This window comes from Anomalospiza imberbis, chromosome 3 (genome assembly GCF_031753505.1).
Source record: "Anomalospiza imberbis isolate Cuckoo-Finch-1a 21T00152 chromosome 3, ASM3175350v1, whole genome shotgun sequence".
Taxonomy (NCBI): Eukaryota; Metazoa; Chordata; class Aves; order Passeriformes; family Viduidae; genus Anomalospiza; species Anomalospiza imberbis.
Window position 1 is genome coordinate 62,661,095 of NC_089683.1, and position 16,807 is coordinate 62,677,901.

The 16,807-nt window shown below is 39.6% G+C and overlaps 1 protein-coding gene across 6 annotated transcripts in view; it reads right to left on the reverse strand.

Annotated features, from left to right (window-relative positions):
• ADGRG6 (adhesion G protein-coupled receptor G6) overlaps positions 1 to 15,627 on the reverse strand; it is a 111,511-nt gene extending 95,884 nt beyond the window's left edge. For 4 of the 6 annotated variants that reach the window (XM_068184761.1, XM_068184759.1, XM_068184762.1 and 1 more), the window contains exons 1-2: positions 15,219 to 15,627; positions 9,409 to 9,509 (exon numbers count right to left, since the gene is read on the reverse strand). In XM_068184761.1, coding sequence (XP_068040862.1) covers positions 9,409 to 9,509; positions 15,219 to 15,220 — 103 coding nt within the window. In that variant the 5' untranslated portion in view covers positions 15,221 to 15,627. Of the gene's footprint in view, positions 1 to 9,408; positions 9,510 to 14,712; positions 14,870 to 15,218 lie in introns of those variants that run through there. The other 2 variants (XM_068184764.1, XM_068184760.1) reach the window with 1 other exon arrangement.
• Between the last annotated feature and the right edge of the window lie 1,180 nt (positions 15,628 to 16,807).

A 16,807-nucleotide genomic window follows, 5' to 3' on the forward strand; every position in this document is an offset into this window, starting at 1 on the left:
AGATTCAAAATATTTATTACACCAGAAAAATTATTAGGACGATAAGGCAAGATAAATGTTTTGAAAACAAAAGCTTTAAAAACTGGATTCTTCTCAGCTACATTTCTGGCATCTGCTACATTCCATTGCTATGATGTGCTATTCAGAAAAGATTTATGTAGCCAAGCATTTTTTTCCTAAGATCTTGAGTTCAGCTATTGATTCTACGATTAAATTGCCAGTAATTCAATTTTGGTAAGTTGTAAAAAAAAAGAACCACTTCAAATACTTTTGTTGAAGGTAATAGCCAAAGGAGTCAGTAAGCACAGGAGTTATGAACAGCAGAATTCTTGCATCACACACATTAACATTGCCAATAAATAAGGAAAAACACCCACCCAAAACTAAAGACAACTATGCCAGATATTATTTGCAGGTGACTTCTAAGTTATTAGATCTTGGTCAGAGATTTAGAAACTTAATGTTTGTTTTTACACACATGAAAAATATGTGTATATTTCATTAGAGACACGGAGTGTATACATAGAAAGATGTTTGCCTTTTTAATCCTCAGTAGTATCTTTTGATTTATTATTCTACCAATGCTACTTCTGCCTTTTTGAGTTCCACAGAGACCTTTCCAGGAATAAAGAAGGGTTAAGTACAATTCAATTGTATAGCAGTGAATAATCACTTAATAGTGGAACAATTCCTCATATGCAGAGATAGAGGGAAGGCCTGACTGGTGGCATTTCTGATATACAATGCCTTTTCCAGTTCCAATGGCAAGATTTCAGCAGAAGCACAACCAATTCAAAAAATGACCAAAATACTAGACATCACGGAAATGGTATAAGGCCAAAATCTGACTGGTCAAAGAAAAAAAACCCCACACTTTATAAACCAGTTATATAATAAACCATAACCAGAGCAGCTAGTGCACATCTGATGTACCAGGATTACCCATGCGAGGGAGGGGGCCCATTACTGGTATTGTTACGCTTCCTTTAAGTACCTTTATCAGTCAAAGAATTTTTTTTTAAACCCCACAACTTCTAACCCATTGTACAAATGATGTAGTTTTTACTTCTGCGTGTATATTACATACATACATGAAATATAATGGCTCTTTAAACCAAAGTTAAAACCCAAGATAAGTTAACACCATTTGGGTGATTTGCTATTAAAATATTGGATAGGTGGGCTCCCATACCCAGGATAAAATCTCTCAGTTATTTTAGATTTCATTACAAAAGAAACACTACTGTTCCTTTCTGTATTTTTAACAACTAATCAGACAAGTGATTTCAGGATTTTTTTGTATACTTTCAGTATCTATAAAATTCAGTATAATATGTGAATATCATACTTTGGATATGGAAAATATTTAGACAGAATCAGAAGAAGAAAAAAATATTCAAAATTTAAACCCATTTATAGACTTTTCCTGTAAATTCAAGACAATGAGAAAAACCAGTTGCCCTCACACTTAAAAAAAAAGTCACAGAAGACTGGGTCGCTTGTACAAATGCCTCTGTGATAACTTCAACCATGAGGTCTTTCTCTCCACCTAAAAAGCAAGTTCTGATTAAAAAATGTCTTGAGTTTCATAGTATGGATTTGTCACTGCAGAGTTCTTAATTAAAAGAGCTCTGAGTAGCCAGAGCATGCATCTGAACAAAACAATCTCTGTTCAAGACAGGGAGTTGCAGCTTTCTGTCTGACACCCGTTAAGGAGCATATTCATGAGTGAAAAAAGCTGGAACTAGAAAAAAATCTGATTGCATTTTATGCTTTCAAAAATTACATTAGCTGTGTGACAATCTTTTCATGGATCCACCCTGTGTTCACAGATCTACCCTGCAAGCACTTGCAGATACTAAGCTCTTGAAAAAAACTGTTCTGAGAGACAGTTGGACTGCTTTGGGGATATCCAGAAGAAAAATGGTTTAAAAAATAGGAACTTTTTGTCACTTTTTGAGTAAATTATTTTCCAATACATACTTTTTCAGTCTACAAGAACTTTTCAAACATTAATTTCTCAAAAATATGCCATGCTGACACTTCCATACAATATTAACTGTCTTAACATCTTAATTAACACAGCAATAGTTTTAGAGGATTATGCAATCTGAGTTACCACTGTGGTGGCCTCTATTGTCAAATTTGACTATTTTCTACACTGGAATTTGGACAAACCAGTAAATAACTGAAAAGATGTTCAGAAATTACTGAAAAGGAAATTCACAGAATGGAAATTGGTAAATATCTTTGGGAGCTGAAATCTTGAGAACAATTAGCAAAATTGTTTCCAACTAACAAATTGAAAACAGTCAACATACTGCTCAAGCAGCTGTAGCCCCAGAGAACAGGGGGGAAAATAAACCGAAACACTCCACAAAACCTACAACATGAATGATCATAAAAGAAGAGCACAAGTTCATAATGGTACCAAAAATATAGGACTGGAGTTGGGTTTAGAGTGGAAAGTGGCTTGATCTTTTCAGAGATGGCAATTAAAATTGACTTGTGTGAAAGACATCTGGAGGCCAGACTACAAAGGCAGACTTCTAACTCTGAATTATATACTTAATTTTCTTGTACTGCAGTAAGAGTTAGAGCTTAGTCTGTCATTTACAGGAACTGAGCAGACCAACAAGCACTGAACCCAGACAAAACAAGAGGGGTTTCTGGAAACTCTCCCTTTCCTTGATATGCATGCTTATAGAATTATAGATGTCCTGAGATGGCTTTATTAAAATAAATTGTATTATCATATCTAGGGCAGGAAAAGTAGTTTTGGTTCAAGATATCACAGCAAGGGATGTACTTCTCTGATGTAACTTATCATTATTAATTTAATATTTTTGTTAACTCTGTAGAAAATGTTCACAGTCTATAGCTAAAATACTTTATTTTCCTCCCACAGCAGAGATATTTTTCTCTTCCATGATAAGAGAAAGAAATTCAGAAAGAGTACATGTGAATAATGTAATCAGATGTTTTTCATACACAGTCACAATTCTCTCACTTTTTTTTCAGATTATTCAAAAATAAACATATTTTTTTCATTTTAGTATTGTATATCTATCTCAGACATCTCTGTGTTGTGGTTGTGTGAAAATGTAAATTTTAACATTTCTTTATCAGGAAGTGATAATTGAGACCTTGATTTGGCAAGCATTACATGTTACACCTTCTGCAAAAAGCTTAAGCAATCCAACTAAGTAAACAAATACTATGTTCTAGCAAAAGTAATCATGGACATTAAAATAGGCATCTAAAATCTGCAAGATCAGCCCTTCTGATTCATTGAGAAATGCTGACTTTACAGTGGTAATTGCTCACTTCTAAAAAGTCCATTGGGATATGAAATCAATCATTTTAATTACTCAGTATTAATTGTGATACCTATTGAAATGCACATCACACAATTGCTAGACTTGTATGTTAGGAACTTTTACCTGGAAAACTTCTATTTCTAGTTAACACCTTCATTTCATGATACAATGCTTCTCACATTAGTAGTCCAAAGGAGAAAAAGTGTCATTCACAAAGACTCAGTTTTTTAATACGACACAATCATATTTTTTTCTAAAATTTTCATTCAATTTATTGAGAGCAACTGACAAATACCATAAAGAATTAATTTTTTCACATAATAACCTCTACCAGTGCAGCCTTTTTGTAAAAGCACAGTCCAGATGGCCACAACTGATTTGAGTCTATTTTCGGATATACTGCTAAGGTAGGTACTTTTATTATGTGTTGTAATAAATAGTATTGACAAATATTCAAGCTTTTCTTGTCCATGTTTTTTAATTTCTAACAGTGAACAGAGAAAATGAGGCAAAAATAATTTACAAACATTCTAAAATACTGTAGGTGATAAAGACTGGAACTTCTGTGACAAGTTTTTTCTTTGAAGGTATACTCCTTATAGAAAAGTACATTACTTAGCCTTTGTTCCAATAAAGGAGTGCAGAGACCCTGTATAATGAGGTCATAGTCAGCTTAGAAATGCCTGAGCACATTCCATATTGGTTTGGCTTCAAGGGAGTATCAGAGGAGGGGGAAAAATCACTGTGCTTTTAAGGCAGTATTGTCATGGTTAATGCAAAGAGGCTGAAACATTTAAGGAAAGGAAAAGAATTATCAACGCCATCAAAAGATTATAACTAAAAAAAGTAAACAGAGGTAATGAAAGGTAGGTTCCTGTGAAATTCATTTCAACAGTAATTTACTTTTATATTAACAATCTGTCAACTAGGAGAAATACAAGAAAGCTGACTAGCAACTTTTTCTCTGCAAGATTTGTATGAACAGAAATTCTGAACACATGCCTCAAGCCAGCAAAAATTTAGATATTAAACAGAACATAAAAGAGATAGCTTATGATATGTTTTGTTTAAGCTAAATTAAAATATATTTTTAAAAAACTGACAGAGAAAGAGGAAAGAATAAAAAAACCTTGGAGCAATTCATTAAATACATAGATTCCTTCTGACTAATCTCTCAATTACTCATGATTTATGTATGCCTCTGTAAGGAAAGACTGCCAGACTGAATATTTTTTCCAAACTTTTTAAATTTCCTGATGTTTTCCATAACTTTCAGAAATAAGAATTTCCATGCCTGAGTCAGGGACAGAACTATCAGTCACATTTACCCTGCTCAGCAATAAATACACACCCACTCCCACCCCTGGGATGCCATGAGAGGAGTTTGACAAAACACCAGTAGCAACTTCACAAAACCACCCCCTGCTGTACGACAGGATTGTGCCGACTGGCTGGGTTAATGCCTTGGCACTTGGGTTCTTGCTCTGCTCATGGTAAGAAGGAGGAAGATAAGGGAATGTGCTGACAACTATTTCATCATTTGCCCAGTGATAGGATCTTTGGCCCCTGCCTGGGGTAGGCAGCTTGAGATCTGTGGAGAAAAAAAACACACTTCCTGACTTGGCTGTGCCAGATAAAGCCCAATCCATTTTCACTATGTCACTAACTCTTGCTGCTAGCGCTTGTGGCATGAGCAATACTTCCCACCATACTGACTTCCCATCTCTTACTGGGCTTCTGAACCCACAGAATTACCCTGAAATCCTCCTATAAACAAGGGAGGACTTTAATCCCTCCTTTATCTCCAACAGACACAATTAAGGAGCATAACAGACAAAGATGATATTATATTGTGGATCATAATCAGACATGTGGGTGAAGGACCTGCCTTCAGATTTTTTTTTCTTGATTAATTAAATACAGCACAGAATTTTGCTTTGAATCACCACTAAAAATAAGATTTCAGGGGCTGTAACAGAATTGAAATTTACACTTTGGTGAACTCTGGAGAATTGATTAAACTGCTCTGAAGACATGGAAATGTGATTACAGACACCGGTGCACTTTACTGATGGATGACCAAAAGGACAAAGGTTCATTCTGGCATTAGCTACAGCCACAGTAATTTTGTGGTAACATCAACATGGAGCATAATGCAGAAATAGTGTAGTAAGAATTATAGATGTCCTCATGGCTTTATTAAAATAAATATTTTCCACATTCTGAATAAAACTAAATATGGTTGCACAGCAGTCAAAACGTAAAATATTTATTGACTCTTATGTAATTATAAGTCTACTAATGACATAAGAAGGTGAAAACTCTTATGAGGATGTTGCCATCTCCTCAAAAGTTCAAGTGTTCAAAACTCTGCAAGTCCAGTGCTGACAAGACACTTGATAACTAGACTGGAAAATAATTATGCTAACAGCAATCTGCACTAAAGTTTGCTGAGGAAACTCCAGCTCTGCTCCTGAGTTACCATATAGAATGCATACAACTCCAAAAGACAGCACAATATTGAAACAATAGACATTTTATTATGACAACAGAAAAGCAAAAAAGCAAGGGGGGACTAAACTGAGTGTTTTTGTGAGGTTACAAACACCTGAAGCAACTGATTTTTCCTTTCCATACTGAACTGCTGCTTCTTTATGTCAGATAAATTGAAACCATTGTGACAGGACAAACACAAACCCAATTTTTTAAGCACAGCAAAAGCACTATCATATTCCAAGACATGCAATTTCTAATGGGTCTTCTAATTTTCCAGATTTTTATTCAAAAGTGATTCTACAGGACGATGATTAAGAAGGAACTATAGATATTAAGGAAGTTTGGAAGTTACATAATGTATTTCTCAGCCCCAAGGAAAGAGGACTGTAGACAGATTTAAGCAGTTTCTGGTAGATATTACTATACATTCCCAGGGACTGGGATTTCCCAGTCTTTCTTGACATCTATTTCACTGCTATCTTTTGATGAGATGTCCTCCCCTCATTTATCTTCCTGTAATTTAAGCCCATTTCTTTTTGCCCTTTAAACTTATAAAGATCAGCCTATCCCTTCCCAATGCACCTACCTCCTGAAATATTCTCAGTTCTTATGCATTCCCTCTTTTGTCTATTACAGACCAAAAAATCTTAGTTCTTTCTGTCTGCCTTTGTTAGTTACATTTTCTAGAACTCTGATCACTCCATTTGTTCTCTCCTGGGCTCTCTGAAATGAATGAAATGTACATACAAACAAAAAGTTAGGAATATCTGAGTCTCCTAAAAAGCAGATTTAACTAATTCTGTTTAAAACACCCCCATTCTAATATCTCAGCTCCCATGCAGCCCTTTCACTGGAAGATAGGCAAGCTGTTTACAAGGGAGGCCAGACACACTCATCACAGGGAAACTGAGGCACAGCTAAATGAGCCATGTAAGACCATCAGGGACAGCCATCACACATAGGAATGAACTGTGACAAGTTACTAACTGAGCTGTGCAGTAACTTACCCCTGACCCACAACACATGACCTGAAGCCAGTGTGCCCAAACCCTTACGGCTGCTGAGATCTTAAGTAAAGTACACGCTATATTTTTATCTTTTTTTTTTTTTTGCTGTTAATAATTTCTTTCTGTTTCAAGTGTCACAATCCATCCATTGATTCCTTTGAGGTATCAGACTTTTAGTTTTGGATTGCACTGTACTTGTGCACCTGCTTGTCAGTACCTTACCAATCTGTGTCTAAATATTCTTTCCGCAGATCATCTCACTCCTGTTCTAAGTTTTCTGCTGTGTAATCCCTCTCCTAAGCTTTGTTTCTGAAAGCAGGCCCAGTACTGCAGTTTTCCTCAAACCAAACTAAAAAATTATTACCTTTGCATTTTTCCATGTCACAGTGTGACTGACATCCTTATCCTTAAATAATCCATAAAACCTGGACCTGATGATCTTAATCCCTTGCTTGTATGTAACCTCCTCTGGGCAAAGCTTAACAAGCACCAATAGCTTTCTGAGCTTACAGCTCACTAGAGAATCTGGATGAATGTCAGGCTTTTACGAGATTTCTTCTGTAAATTCAGTCAAGCTTAAGCTGCCAGAGAGATTATGAATACCATATGAATCCACAGCCAAAGTGACCAATACCTTTTAAGAACACGAAATAAAAAATGCAGGAGCAGCAGTGTTTCCTGCTTTGTCTGTCTTCCCTATTAGAAAAGGCAGATGAAAAGACTACATTTTGCAGCATAACCTATGCTTTTACATCAACATAAAAAGAAATATGAACCCTGAGGGTCTACAGGAAAGTACTGCCAAATGACAGGTTCCTGTAAAGGTAAATGTCTCATTTTCATTTCAGTAAAGTATTAAGAGCAGACTACCTATCATCTCTTTCACTACTGAACAGCAAACATCTTTGTATTGAACCTGGGCATTTCCAGTGTACCTTATTTATCTACTTATCATTCAGGTAGACAGGGAAATATATTTTCCATTTATTGAAAGTTTAGAAGATTTCAAATCTATTCCTATGGAGGCAAGAAAGGAAAAGCCCCCACAGGGACGCACTTGAGACTGGAATGCTTTGGCTGCTTCTACCAATGCAATGGCACCAGTCATTTTATTGTTGAAGACGTTAGCCAGGGGCATATATGATTTTACAGAAGTGTATCTTGGAGTTTGGCACAGGGCTTTTGACCTTACTTGTTCAGCACCAGCACAGCTATGCATGGTGCAATTACCTGAATGCACAGGTGAGTTTGTGGCTGGCTTTCTCTGTCCTCACAGCACACTGACAACCTTCTGGCCCATGGGGCTTAGGTTCCTGTGTAACCTGCACTTTCAGTTATCAGTTATCTGTTATGAAGAGGAATTAGCAAAGGATAATAATTTTGGCATCCTAGTGTTTTAGTCACCAGGCAAAGCACACAGCAGATATAAATTAGAGGAGGTTTACTTTGTGCTAAGAATGGCAGCAGCATGGCCCAAGATCAAGTATGGACCAGGATCATGGGGACACAAAATCAATCAGTCAATGGAGCCACAGGTGAGAGCAGATCCTAAATGCATTTCTGGCTACAGTTTAATGGAAATGGAAAACACCTGTTAAAGTGACATGAATATGGAAAGTGCTACTGCACAGTGACAACATTGTTTCATCTCTTAAAAAAAAGCGTAGGTTTTAAAAATTTAAAAAAAGCACTTTTTTTAAAATGGAAAAACATTACCAAAGAAGTTAGAAGCCCTTTCTATATATAAACAATCCTTTTTCCAATGGCAAACCTGTCAAAGCAAAATTACCCATCTGATACAGAATTAGCTGGGCACCACAAGCTGCTCCAAAATTTTCATATGCTCCAGAATAAGCTCCAGACATCTTTTTTCCAGCAAAGCAGCTGGATCTCCTAAAATACTTTGCACTTCAGTGGTTAGGACAAGACATTTACTAAATGAAATCTCTCATTCATATGTTTAAAGAAAACAGTCAGAATGTTACATTATGCTGTGCTGAAGTGTCACCGCAGATCAAGATGATGTCAAGTTTAAACTGATGGTTCTTTACAGTGTAGAGTTATCTTACATATAACTTGCATATACTTTGCTGAAGAATGTTTCTATTATTTGAGTAATAAAAGCTTTTAAAAATAATAAGCACACTCCAGGTATTTTACCACTTTGAAGTGCAGTGAAGGGTTATTAAATACACAATCTGCAGGCACAAATAGTACTTTGGAAAATGGAAGAACTACATGATTATCCACAGAATTTCAAAAGCCAGAAGAATTTCAAAAGAGGCAGGCATTAACAAGGTAAACACAAAGAAAGAACAAAATTAAAGAATTCACAGAAGAAATTCAAAGGAAAAAAAATAGTAACAATTAATAACAGCAAAACTGTAAAAATGGCAAAAAGAAAATTCAGCAGTAGCAGAACACAGGACCCAAGCTATAACAGCACAAACAGTGATCATAATGCATCACTTTCATCAAAGTGTTATATTGTACAGAATTCAGCCATACATAAGCATAATCCTCGGTCATTAAGACTTTGGCTCCTAGATCATTTATTTATGCAAGAAGATAAATTGCTGACTTACCTGCTTGCTGCATGCATATAATATATGTGGTAAACAAGCAGAGACAGTGCTGCAGCTTCCATTTCCAGTGATAGCACCACATTTCATTTACATGAGACATCCTGTGGGAAAAAAGAAAAGCAATCAAGAATTCAGGGAGTTTTATAAGACACTAAAATGAAGAAGACTCTGTTGTTAGTCAAACTAGTAACTTGCAGTAAATAAAGTAGTGAAAATTATGGATGGCCCCGGTACTGCTTAAATGGAAACAAAAGTCTGCTAAAAAGGGTCAGAAATTATGTTGTCTGGTTCTCAGCAGACAGCAAAATGGAAGATTGGTCAGCATTGGGCTTCTAAGCAGATAGATGTGGGTGGTATTTCAGTAAAAGAAACAAGAAGCACAGTCTGAAAGAGTTAAGTTGTAGTTTGTTTTTTTTTTTAATATTAAATTTCACAGGTATAAACACATTTATTCTATTTATTTATACATAATACATATTTGTTATTAACTAAATAAAGATGGAAGATGATAATTTGCCTCTGCCCTTAACAAAGCTTTCCATTTTTCAGTTCTAATGTTTTGACAGCTATGATATTTTCTGCTGACAACTTTTATGAAAATCCTGAAACCTTCCTTGCTAAAATCTAGAAGCTCATCTGTGCTGCCAGAGGAGTCAGGGGCATTCTGATTATTTAATAAAATAAATGCAGTTATAAAAAAGTCTCTACCAGTTATAGGTTGAAGTTAAAGTTTCCTTTCCCTTGCAGCATAGAGGATATGTAACGGCTAAACCAAAATGCTTCCTCCATTGTGGGCAGAACAGGAAGCAAAACTCTTAATAAACTTCTTCAGACCTTTAACCAAGCATCCAAAATGAATGGTGCTCCACTACATTCACGTCTTGTTTTATTCAGCAAGTTAGCAGCAAGCAAAAGGAAGTAACAAGTAACGAAATACAACATGCATTATTTTGACCAACTCCTTCCTCTCCTATTTGGTGATGATAACTGGCTTTTGTTCAGTAAGATATTATCTACCTATACTGAGGTAGATAAGGACAAAACTCTTCCTTCTTCTCCATAGATATTGCTGTGAACGCACCAGCACCAGCTGGGGGCAACTATAAAACCTTTTCCAGTGTAAGCTTCTGTTTATTCCCAAAGTGGAACCCAATGCAGCAAGATAAACCACTGTAAAAGGAACAAGTAATATTTCAGCTTTAAAAGTAGTAATTCATCAAAGCACTCCTGTGGGCTAGATGCCAATGGGTCCAGGTAAATGACACTTCAGCAGACTGCTGCGATCAGTTAGGCTTCCCTTGAGTGCAGTGTTACCCAGCACAGGTATCTGATTACAAAAGAAGTTCAGTTCTTTGTGGGTAGTTGTATCAAATTAGGAATCTGAAGCAGATTTATTTTTTCTGAGATACTGTAAAGTCAAACTTAACAAGTGCTGAAGACAAGTTCAGAATACATGGGGCTCCGAAGTACAAGAATCTCTTTGATGAAGCCAGACATACAAAATAACTGGATTATCAAACAATAGAATTATTGTCCTTCCACTTAGTGATCCAAAAATCCCTATTAAGACAACAGAAAACTGAGGTTTTGGAATTTTTACTTTCCAATGTATATAATTCATAAATGAACAATAACTTTAGTGATCCAAAAATCCCTATTAAGACAACAGAAAACTGAGGTTTTGGAACTTTTACTTTCCAATGTATATAATTAATAAATCAACAATAACTTTAATATTAATTTAGAAAATTAAATTTAAACAGAAGTCCTTTGAAGACATGAAAACAGTTACACACACACACGCAAGCACATACGGTATACATATATACTCACAGAGCGGGGAAAAGGAAATGTTGGGGCTAACAGCATGACACACCAGAGACAAAAAAGAATTTTCCTGTTCCTACAGAAGAGTTTGCAGGTACTAATAAGATACATGGTATCCTGCTGCTTAATCTACCAATGCAAACCTGTAGAAGCAGTTGCATTACTGGCTTTTGTTGCTGGTTTGTTTTGAGCAAGCACATTTAGCAGTTATCAGACTAAGAAACAAACAATTATTTATTAATTCAGAATAAATCTGTGTTGATTTCCATCAAACTGATAAATTGTCTGGATCATCACTTTTGATATCTTTGTGAGCTCAAAGGTTTTGCTCATTTAATAACTGGAGAATCCAAAAAACCACATTTGACATACTAAGGGAAAAATAACATGACAAGCTTCTGCCATTTACTGGTGTGAATGTATCCAGTTACATTTCCTCTAGTGCCTTTTTGAAAGAACATGAAATTCTGTGTTAGTCTGAAAGAGGTATTTAATTTGGCCAATTTCTATTTGTTGCTGTTTACTTGCATTGCGGTAATGCTTACAAGCCAGTACTCCGTGGTACTCCAGAGGGATAGTTTATAGTCTGTTTCCTCACCCTCACCCATGTAAAAAGTGCTAGTCAAGAAAGATTTCAATAACATGGATAAGCAACAACAGAGCAGGGCATAAATATGGCAGAAAGGAGTAGCTATAAAGACTTTTCCCCAGAATAAAAAGCTAGATAATTACATAATTGCTATTAAAAATACACAATTCTTCACCAAAATAAATAAACAAAACAAATATATAAAAAAGAGCAAACTGTCTTCTCCACTTCTCCACCACTGAAGGACAAAACAATTCTCTTTATACCACATTGTCTCAGTTGACAAGAAAAAGGTTTATCAAACTCCGACAAGAATGAACACAGAAGCGCACACTACTAAAACACGCCACTAATGTGGGTACCATGAGTCAGATCTGTTTCTTTTGGAGAGGATTGCTGAAGAACTGTTTTACAAAGCACAACCACTAGCTGAGTGCTATAAATTAGTGAGGAAATCAGTTATTTATATGTTCCTAGGATCTTGCAGAGGCAAAAAAGTCAAAATTCAGAAAGCTGACTTCTCACAGCCTTACACTGTGATGTGTAACACTCCTGTTCACACAAGAAGTTTTCAGGGATGGAAATCAGATAATTGCCAACAAAAATGCTTCTTCCACAACAAAATCTATCCCTGATATTTTCATAATTTGACATTTCAGACAATTATGATAAGGTGTTATAATAAGTGAGAAATACTTCCCAGGCTTAAAAAAAAACACAGCTTAGTTGTAGATATTATTCACCTCTTAGTAGCCACCATATTTATTTTAAGGTTCTTTTTACTAGTGTTAATCAGCATCTAGAAGTGAGTACAAACAGCATGTGAATAATTCAATAGAAAATCAGCAAAATTTCTGAGCTTGTTTATAGCTTATCAAGGAATTATATGGTCCCCTGACAGCATTGATTTGATGGCCCAAGAGACCTCTTTGATCTTGTGTTTTTATTTTAAATACTATTAAAAAGATATGTTCTGTCATTTAATATTCATTAACAGCACAGGAGATGGATATCAGAACAGCAATGTAGTAAAACATACCAGGAGTTTAGGTAAGCAAAGGGATGGACCCTGTAAAAAAGGGATGGATCTGTAACAATGATCTCAGAAGAGGTGGATTATTTCAGTATTTGTCTTTGGTTACACAAAAATTGCTGAACACAGTTCATAGTGAATTTTCTTTTCTATTTTGTATCAATTTAAAGGTAAAAGCCCTGTTTTGTCCCCAGCTGGTAACACACTAGCAGCTCTGAAGATATCACTCTAGATTGTCACAGAACCAAAGCATTTCACCCAACATATCTGGGAAATATTAGGACACCTATGGTAGGAGTACATCCCCTACAGATGGATATAGTCTAAAACCAGGAATCCTTCTTAACTTTTTGGGGGTTTTTGAGGGTTTTGGCCTTCTGTGGAGTCTGATTTTTCTGAAGTCAGAAGTACTAATTTTTCTATGGACTTGTATTTCCCAGTGTAGACACTGTGTGACATGACCATCTATGCACTCCAGCTACCAATTCAGTCCAGTCTAGTCCACAGCTACTTTCATTTCCTATAACATAGGGAGACAATGAGCTTATTCACAATTCATTTCAGAAGAGAAAAATAGACATGTAAATTATCTAAACCCTAAATGGATAGTAACTTGACACAGTTCAAGATGGAATTACTGGGAGTTTTGCTACATCCAACCACTAAATCTTTTATTCTACATGCCAGCAGCCAGCTAGCAGACAAAATAGCATTGCCTTTTAGGGAATATACAGCTCTGCAGGACAACATACACAAAATGTGAATAATGCTGGAGTATTTCATTTGTAGATTGTACCATCCCAAAACATGCAATACAAATTCGAATACACCATCTTCTGTGTTCAAAACTTTGTCAAAATTCCCTGGAGTAGGATGTGAATTCTACCTCAGGCACGCTGATGTGACTTTTTTTGGTCTTTGACATGTCTAAAGCTATTAAGGAAAAATGTTGCTGACACTTTAAAATTAAAAGAAGGATAACATCAATGTCACTTTTTTTTTTCCTCACACAGATTGTAAACAAAAATATTTTAAATCTTAATCACTCCCAAGTGGAACTGCAAGTGAAAGATGATTGCAACTCACAGTTTAGCTCCCCAAGATTAATAGGGAAGTTGATTTTAACTTTGAAACTATTGCTTTAAACTGTAGTATGTCTTGGAAGATTAATTACACAATACCCCTTAAAACTTTCATTTTGTTAAGCACTACTTGTCCCTAATTACTCTTACAGCCTGCTTTGAAAACACCCTCATGCTCATCAAAAGAGATGAAAAAAAATAAGACACTGCCTTTTAATTTAAACAGTATCAGCCCTATCAGACCCATCTAAGCCCCTTGACCTTCCTTTCAAAGGGAACTTTTCCCAGTTGCAGGCAACAAATCTGCTGGCTGTTTAAAACCCGGTAGCACCGCAACACTGTATCTTCAGGAACTCCTGATTTCTGCCATAATTTGACGGCGCGGTGTGAGAACCCCCTGCCCTTTTCACTTGTACTGATTCCCTCGGGTGCATCCCCAGGTTCTCCCTCCTGGCTGTGAACGCACCGGGGGAACGCCGAACCCCAAACCTCAGTATATCGCCTTACCTTTGGCGAGTGACAGTCAGTAAAGGAGAAATATCCCCGGGAAGGCGTCCGGAGGCCAGGGCACTGTCCGGCCCGGGGCTGGTGCAGTCCGGCAGGAGGGGGAGCCCCCGACGCGGCCCCTCGCCCCCCGAGAGTGGCGGAGCCCCGCGCTGTCCCCGCTCCGTGCGCTGCCGAGAGTCGCGGCGGGGATGCGAATGCTCTGTGAAGCTCGCCCTGCCCTCCCTCTCCCTTCCCCTACATTTTCCCCACTTGTGCTGACACCTCACCTGGAAGGCTGCCTGTGGTGCCAGGGCTCCTCGACGTGAGCGGCCGCGGCCCCGAGCCGAGAGGCCGGGGCCGGGAGGATGCGGGGTACCGCCGCTCGGGCAGGAGGCCAGCGGGGCCAAGTGTTTCGCTACTTGTCCGCAAGCACGGGGAAATCCACCAGCGCGGTCCTAAGGACGTGGTTAGGGAGCCCTGGAAAGGCAGCGGTCGCCCGGGAGCCGGCAGGGCAGCCGCCGACGGACACGGAGCCCGGACGGGGCAGAGCCTTGCCAGCCCTGCCCTCTGAGCTCCCGGCCTGAAACTTCCCCGTTTCCCCATTCCTTCAGCCCTACCTATCTGCACGGCTCAGCCCGACATTACTCACCACCTACTGTGGGTGGCGGGGAAGCCCTGCCGATCCGCCCGGGGCTCCTCGCCCCTCGATGCAGCCCGCGGGGCAATCCGCACTCCCCCAGCGCCCCGGGCGGCAGCCGCAGCCTTCGCCCCAGAGCTCGGAGAAGAGACTTACATGGTGACATTACGGGGCGGCTCTCCTCCGGGTCTCAGCAAGCATCCCCCCGCGCTGCCGCTCGCTCTGCCTCTGGCCCGCTCCCTCGCCGGCTCCCCGCAAAGGTCATCGCTCCTTGCCCACCTCTCTTCCACGCCCGCGCCGATCCGCTCCTCCTCCGCCGCGATGCTTCTCCCACCCCGCGCCGCCGCGGGACCTGCCTCTCTCTTTGTACCAGTCGGGGAAACTTCGGTGCGGAGGGAAGCCGCCCCCGCGGAGGGCAGGGGCCGCCCCGCCCGCTCTCCGCGCCCCGCAGTCAGGTGGCGGCCCCGGCACGGCCCCGCGGGCTGGCCCGGCCCACCGCGCTCCAGGGGCAGGACGGGGCCCGGCCAGCCGCCGCCACCGGGGGCCCCGAGCGCCCCTCCGGGGAGCTGCTCCACCGGACCGGCGCGCCGCTCTGGGGAGAGGGATGCCCACCCCCGCCCGGGAAAGGCGCTCCCCGGGCGGCACCACACGGCACCTTGCAGGCTGACACGGCCGTGCAGCGACCCGGCTCACTGGTTAGGAGCCAGGCCAGGGGTGAGCAGTCCCCAAGGACCCTTCAGATGATAGCCGCAGGCTCAAAGCCAGAGGACATGGGCAGCCTCAGAGAAGATTCCGTATTGGGGACACTGCCCTTGCCGGTCACAGCGCCCAGAGCGTGTAGCACCTCGCAGCATCCCGGTGGCAGCAGGGCCCTGGGGACAAGCACACCCGGCACACCCACCACGCTGCGCACTGCAGAGGGAAGCGCGCATAAGCCCACCTGCTCGCCTTAAGAAAAAAAAAAAAAAACCTGTCCCACTGTGTCCCAGAGCTGCTGGCACAGACTCCAAGGCATTTAAAGTCAGTTTCTTTTGAAGCACGGAACACACTAGGGACGCAAGATGGGTGGGGTGGAGGTGGCGCGGCTCTGACCCACTTTAAAGCGTGCAAGGCGGTGTGCTGCTCCCATAGAATGCTGGCCCACACCTCACTCCTGGGTAGCATTCTTGGAGGATGGTAGTTTGCACCATTTGCTAATGATCCTGAGTTGCTTTGCTCAGTTAGAATCTGTAGGACATGGGACTGCACTATGGGTAGGTAGGAAAGCATTGAAATTATAGAAAGGGGAAAACAAAAGGTCATTAGAGAAATCCAAAATTTTCATAGCACTCCATGGATCTGAATAGGCAGGATTAGGAAGGATGAGGAAATAAAGGACCTGGCACAGCAAATTATTCAATGAAGTTATCAGCATGCAATGAAAGTTAAAAGCAAACAGTCCCCATTTAAAAAAAAAAAAAAAAAAGAAAGCATTGATAAATTTTTCATGAACTTTATATCGAACATTAATATTCACTTATTCTGGTCAATTCTTATTCTCTGTCCTTAAAACAAATCCATAGGCTTGTTTTCATTGTAAATTCCTGGCACTGAACATGGGCACAAGAACTGCTGGGACTGGGTTAGCCAAATCCACCTGGGAAATGGTGCAGGCTTGGACAATGTCAACCTACAAGTTCTTGCTGCTGGGTTTATTGTACACCTGCAGATTATTGGGTTTACCTTACGTGCACAGCAAATTCTGT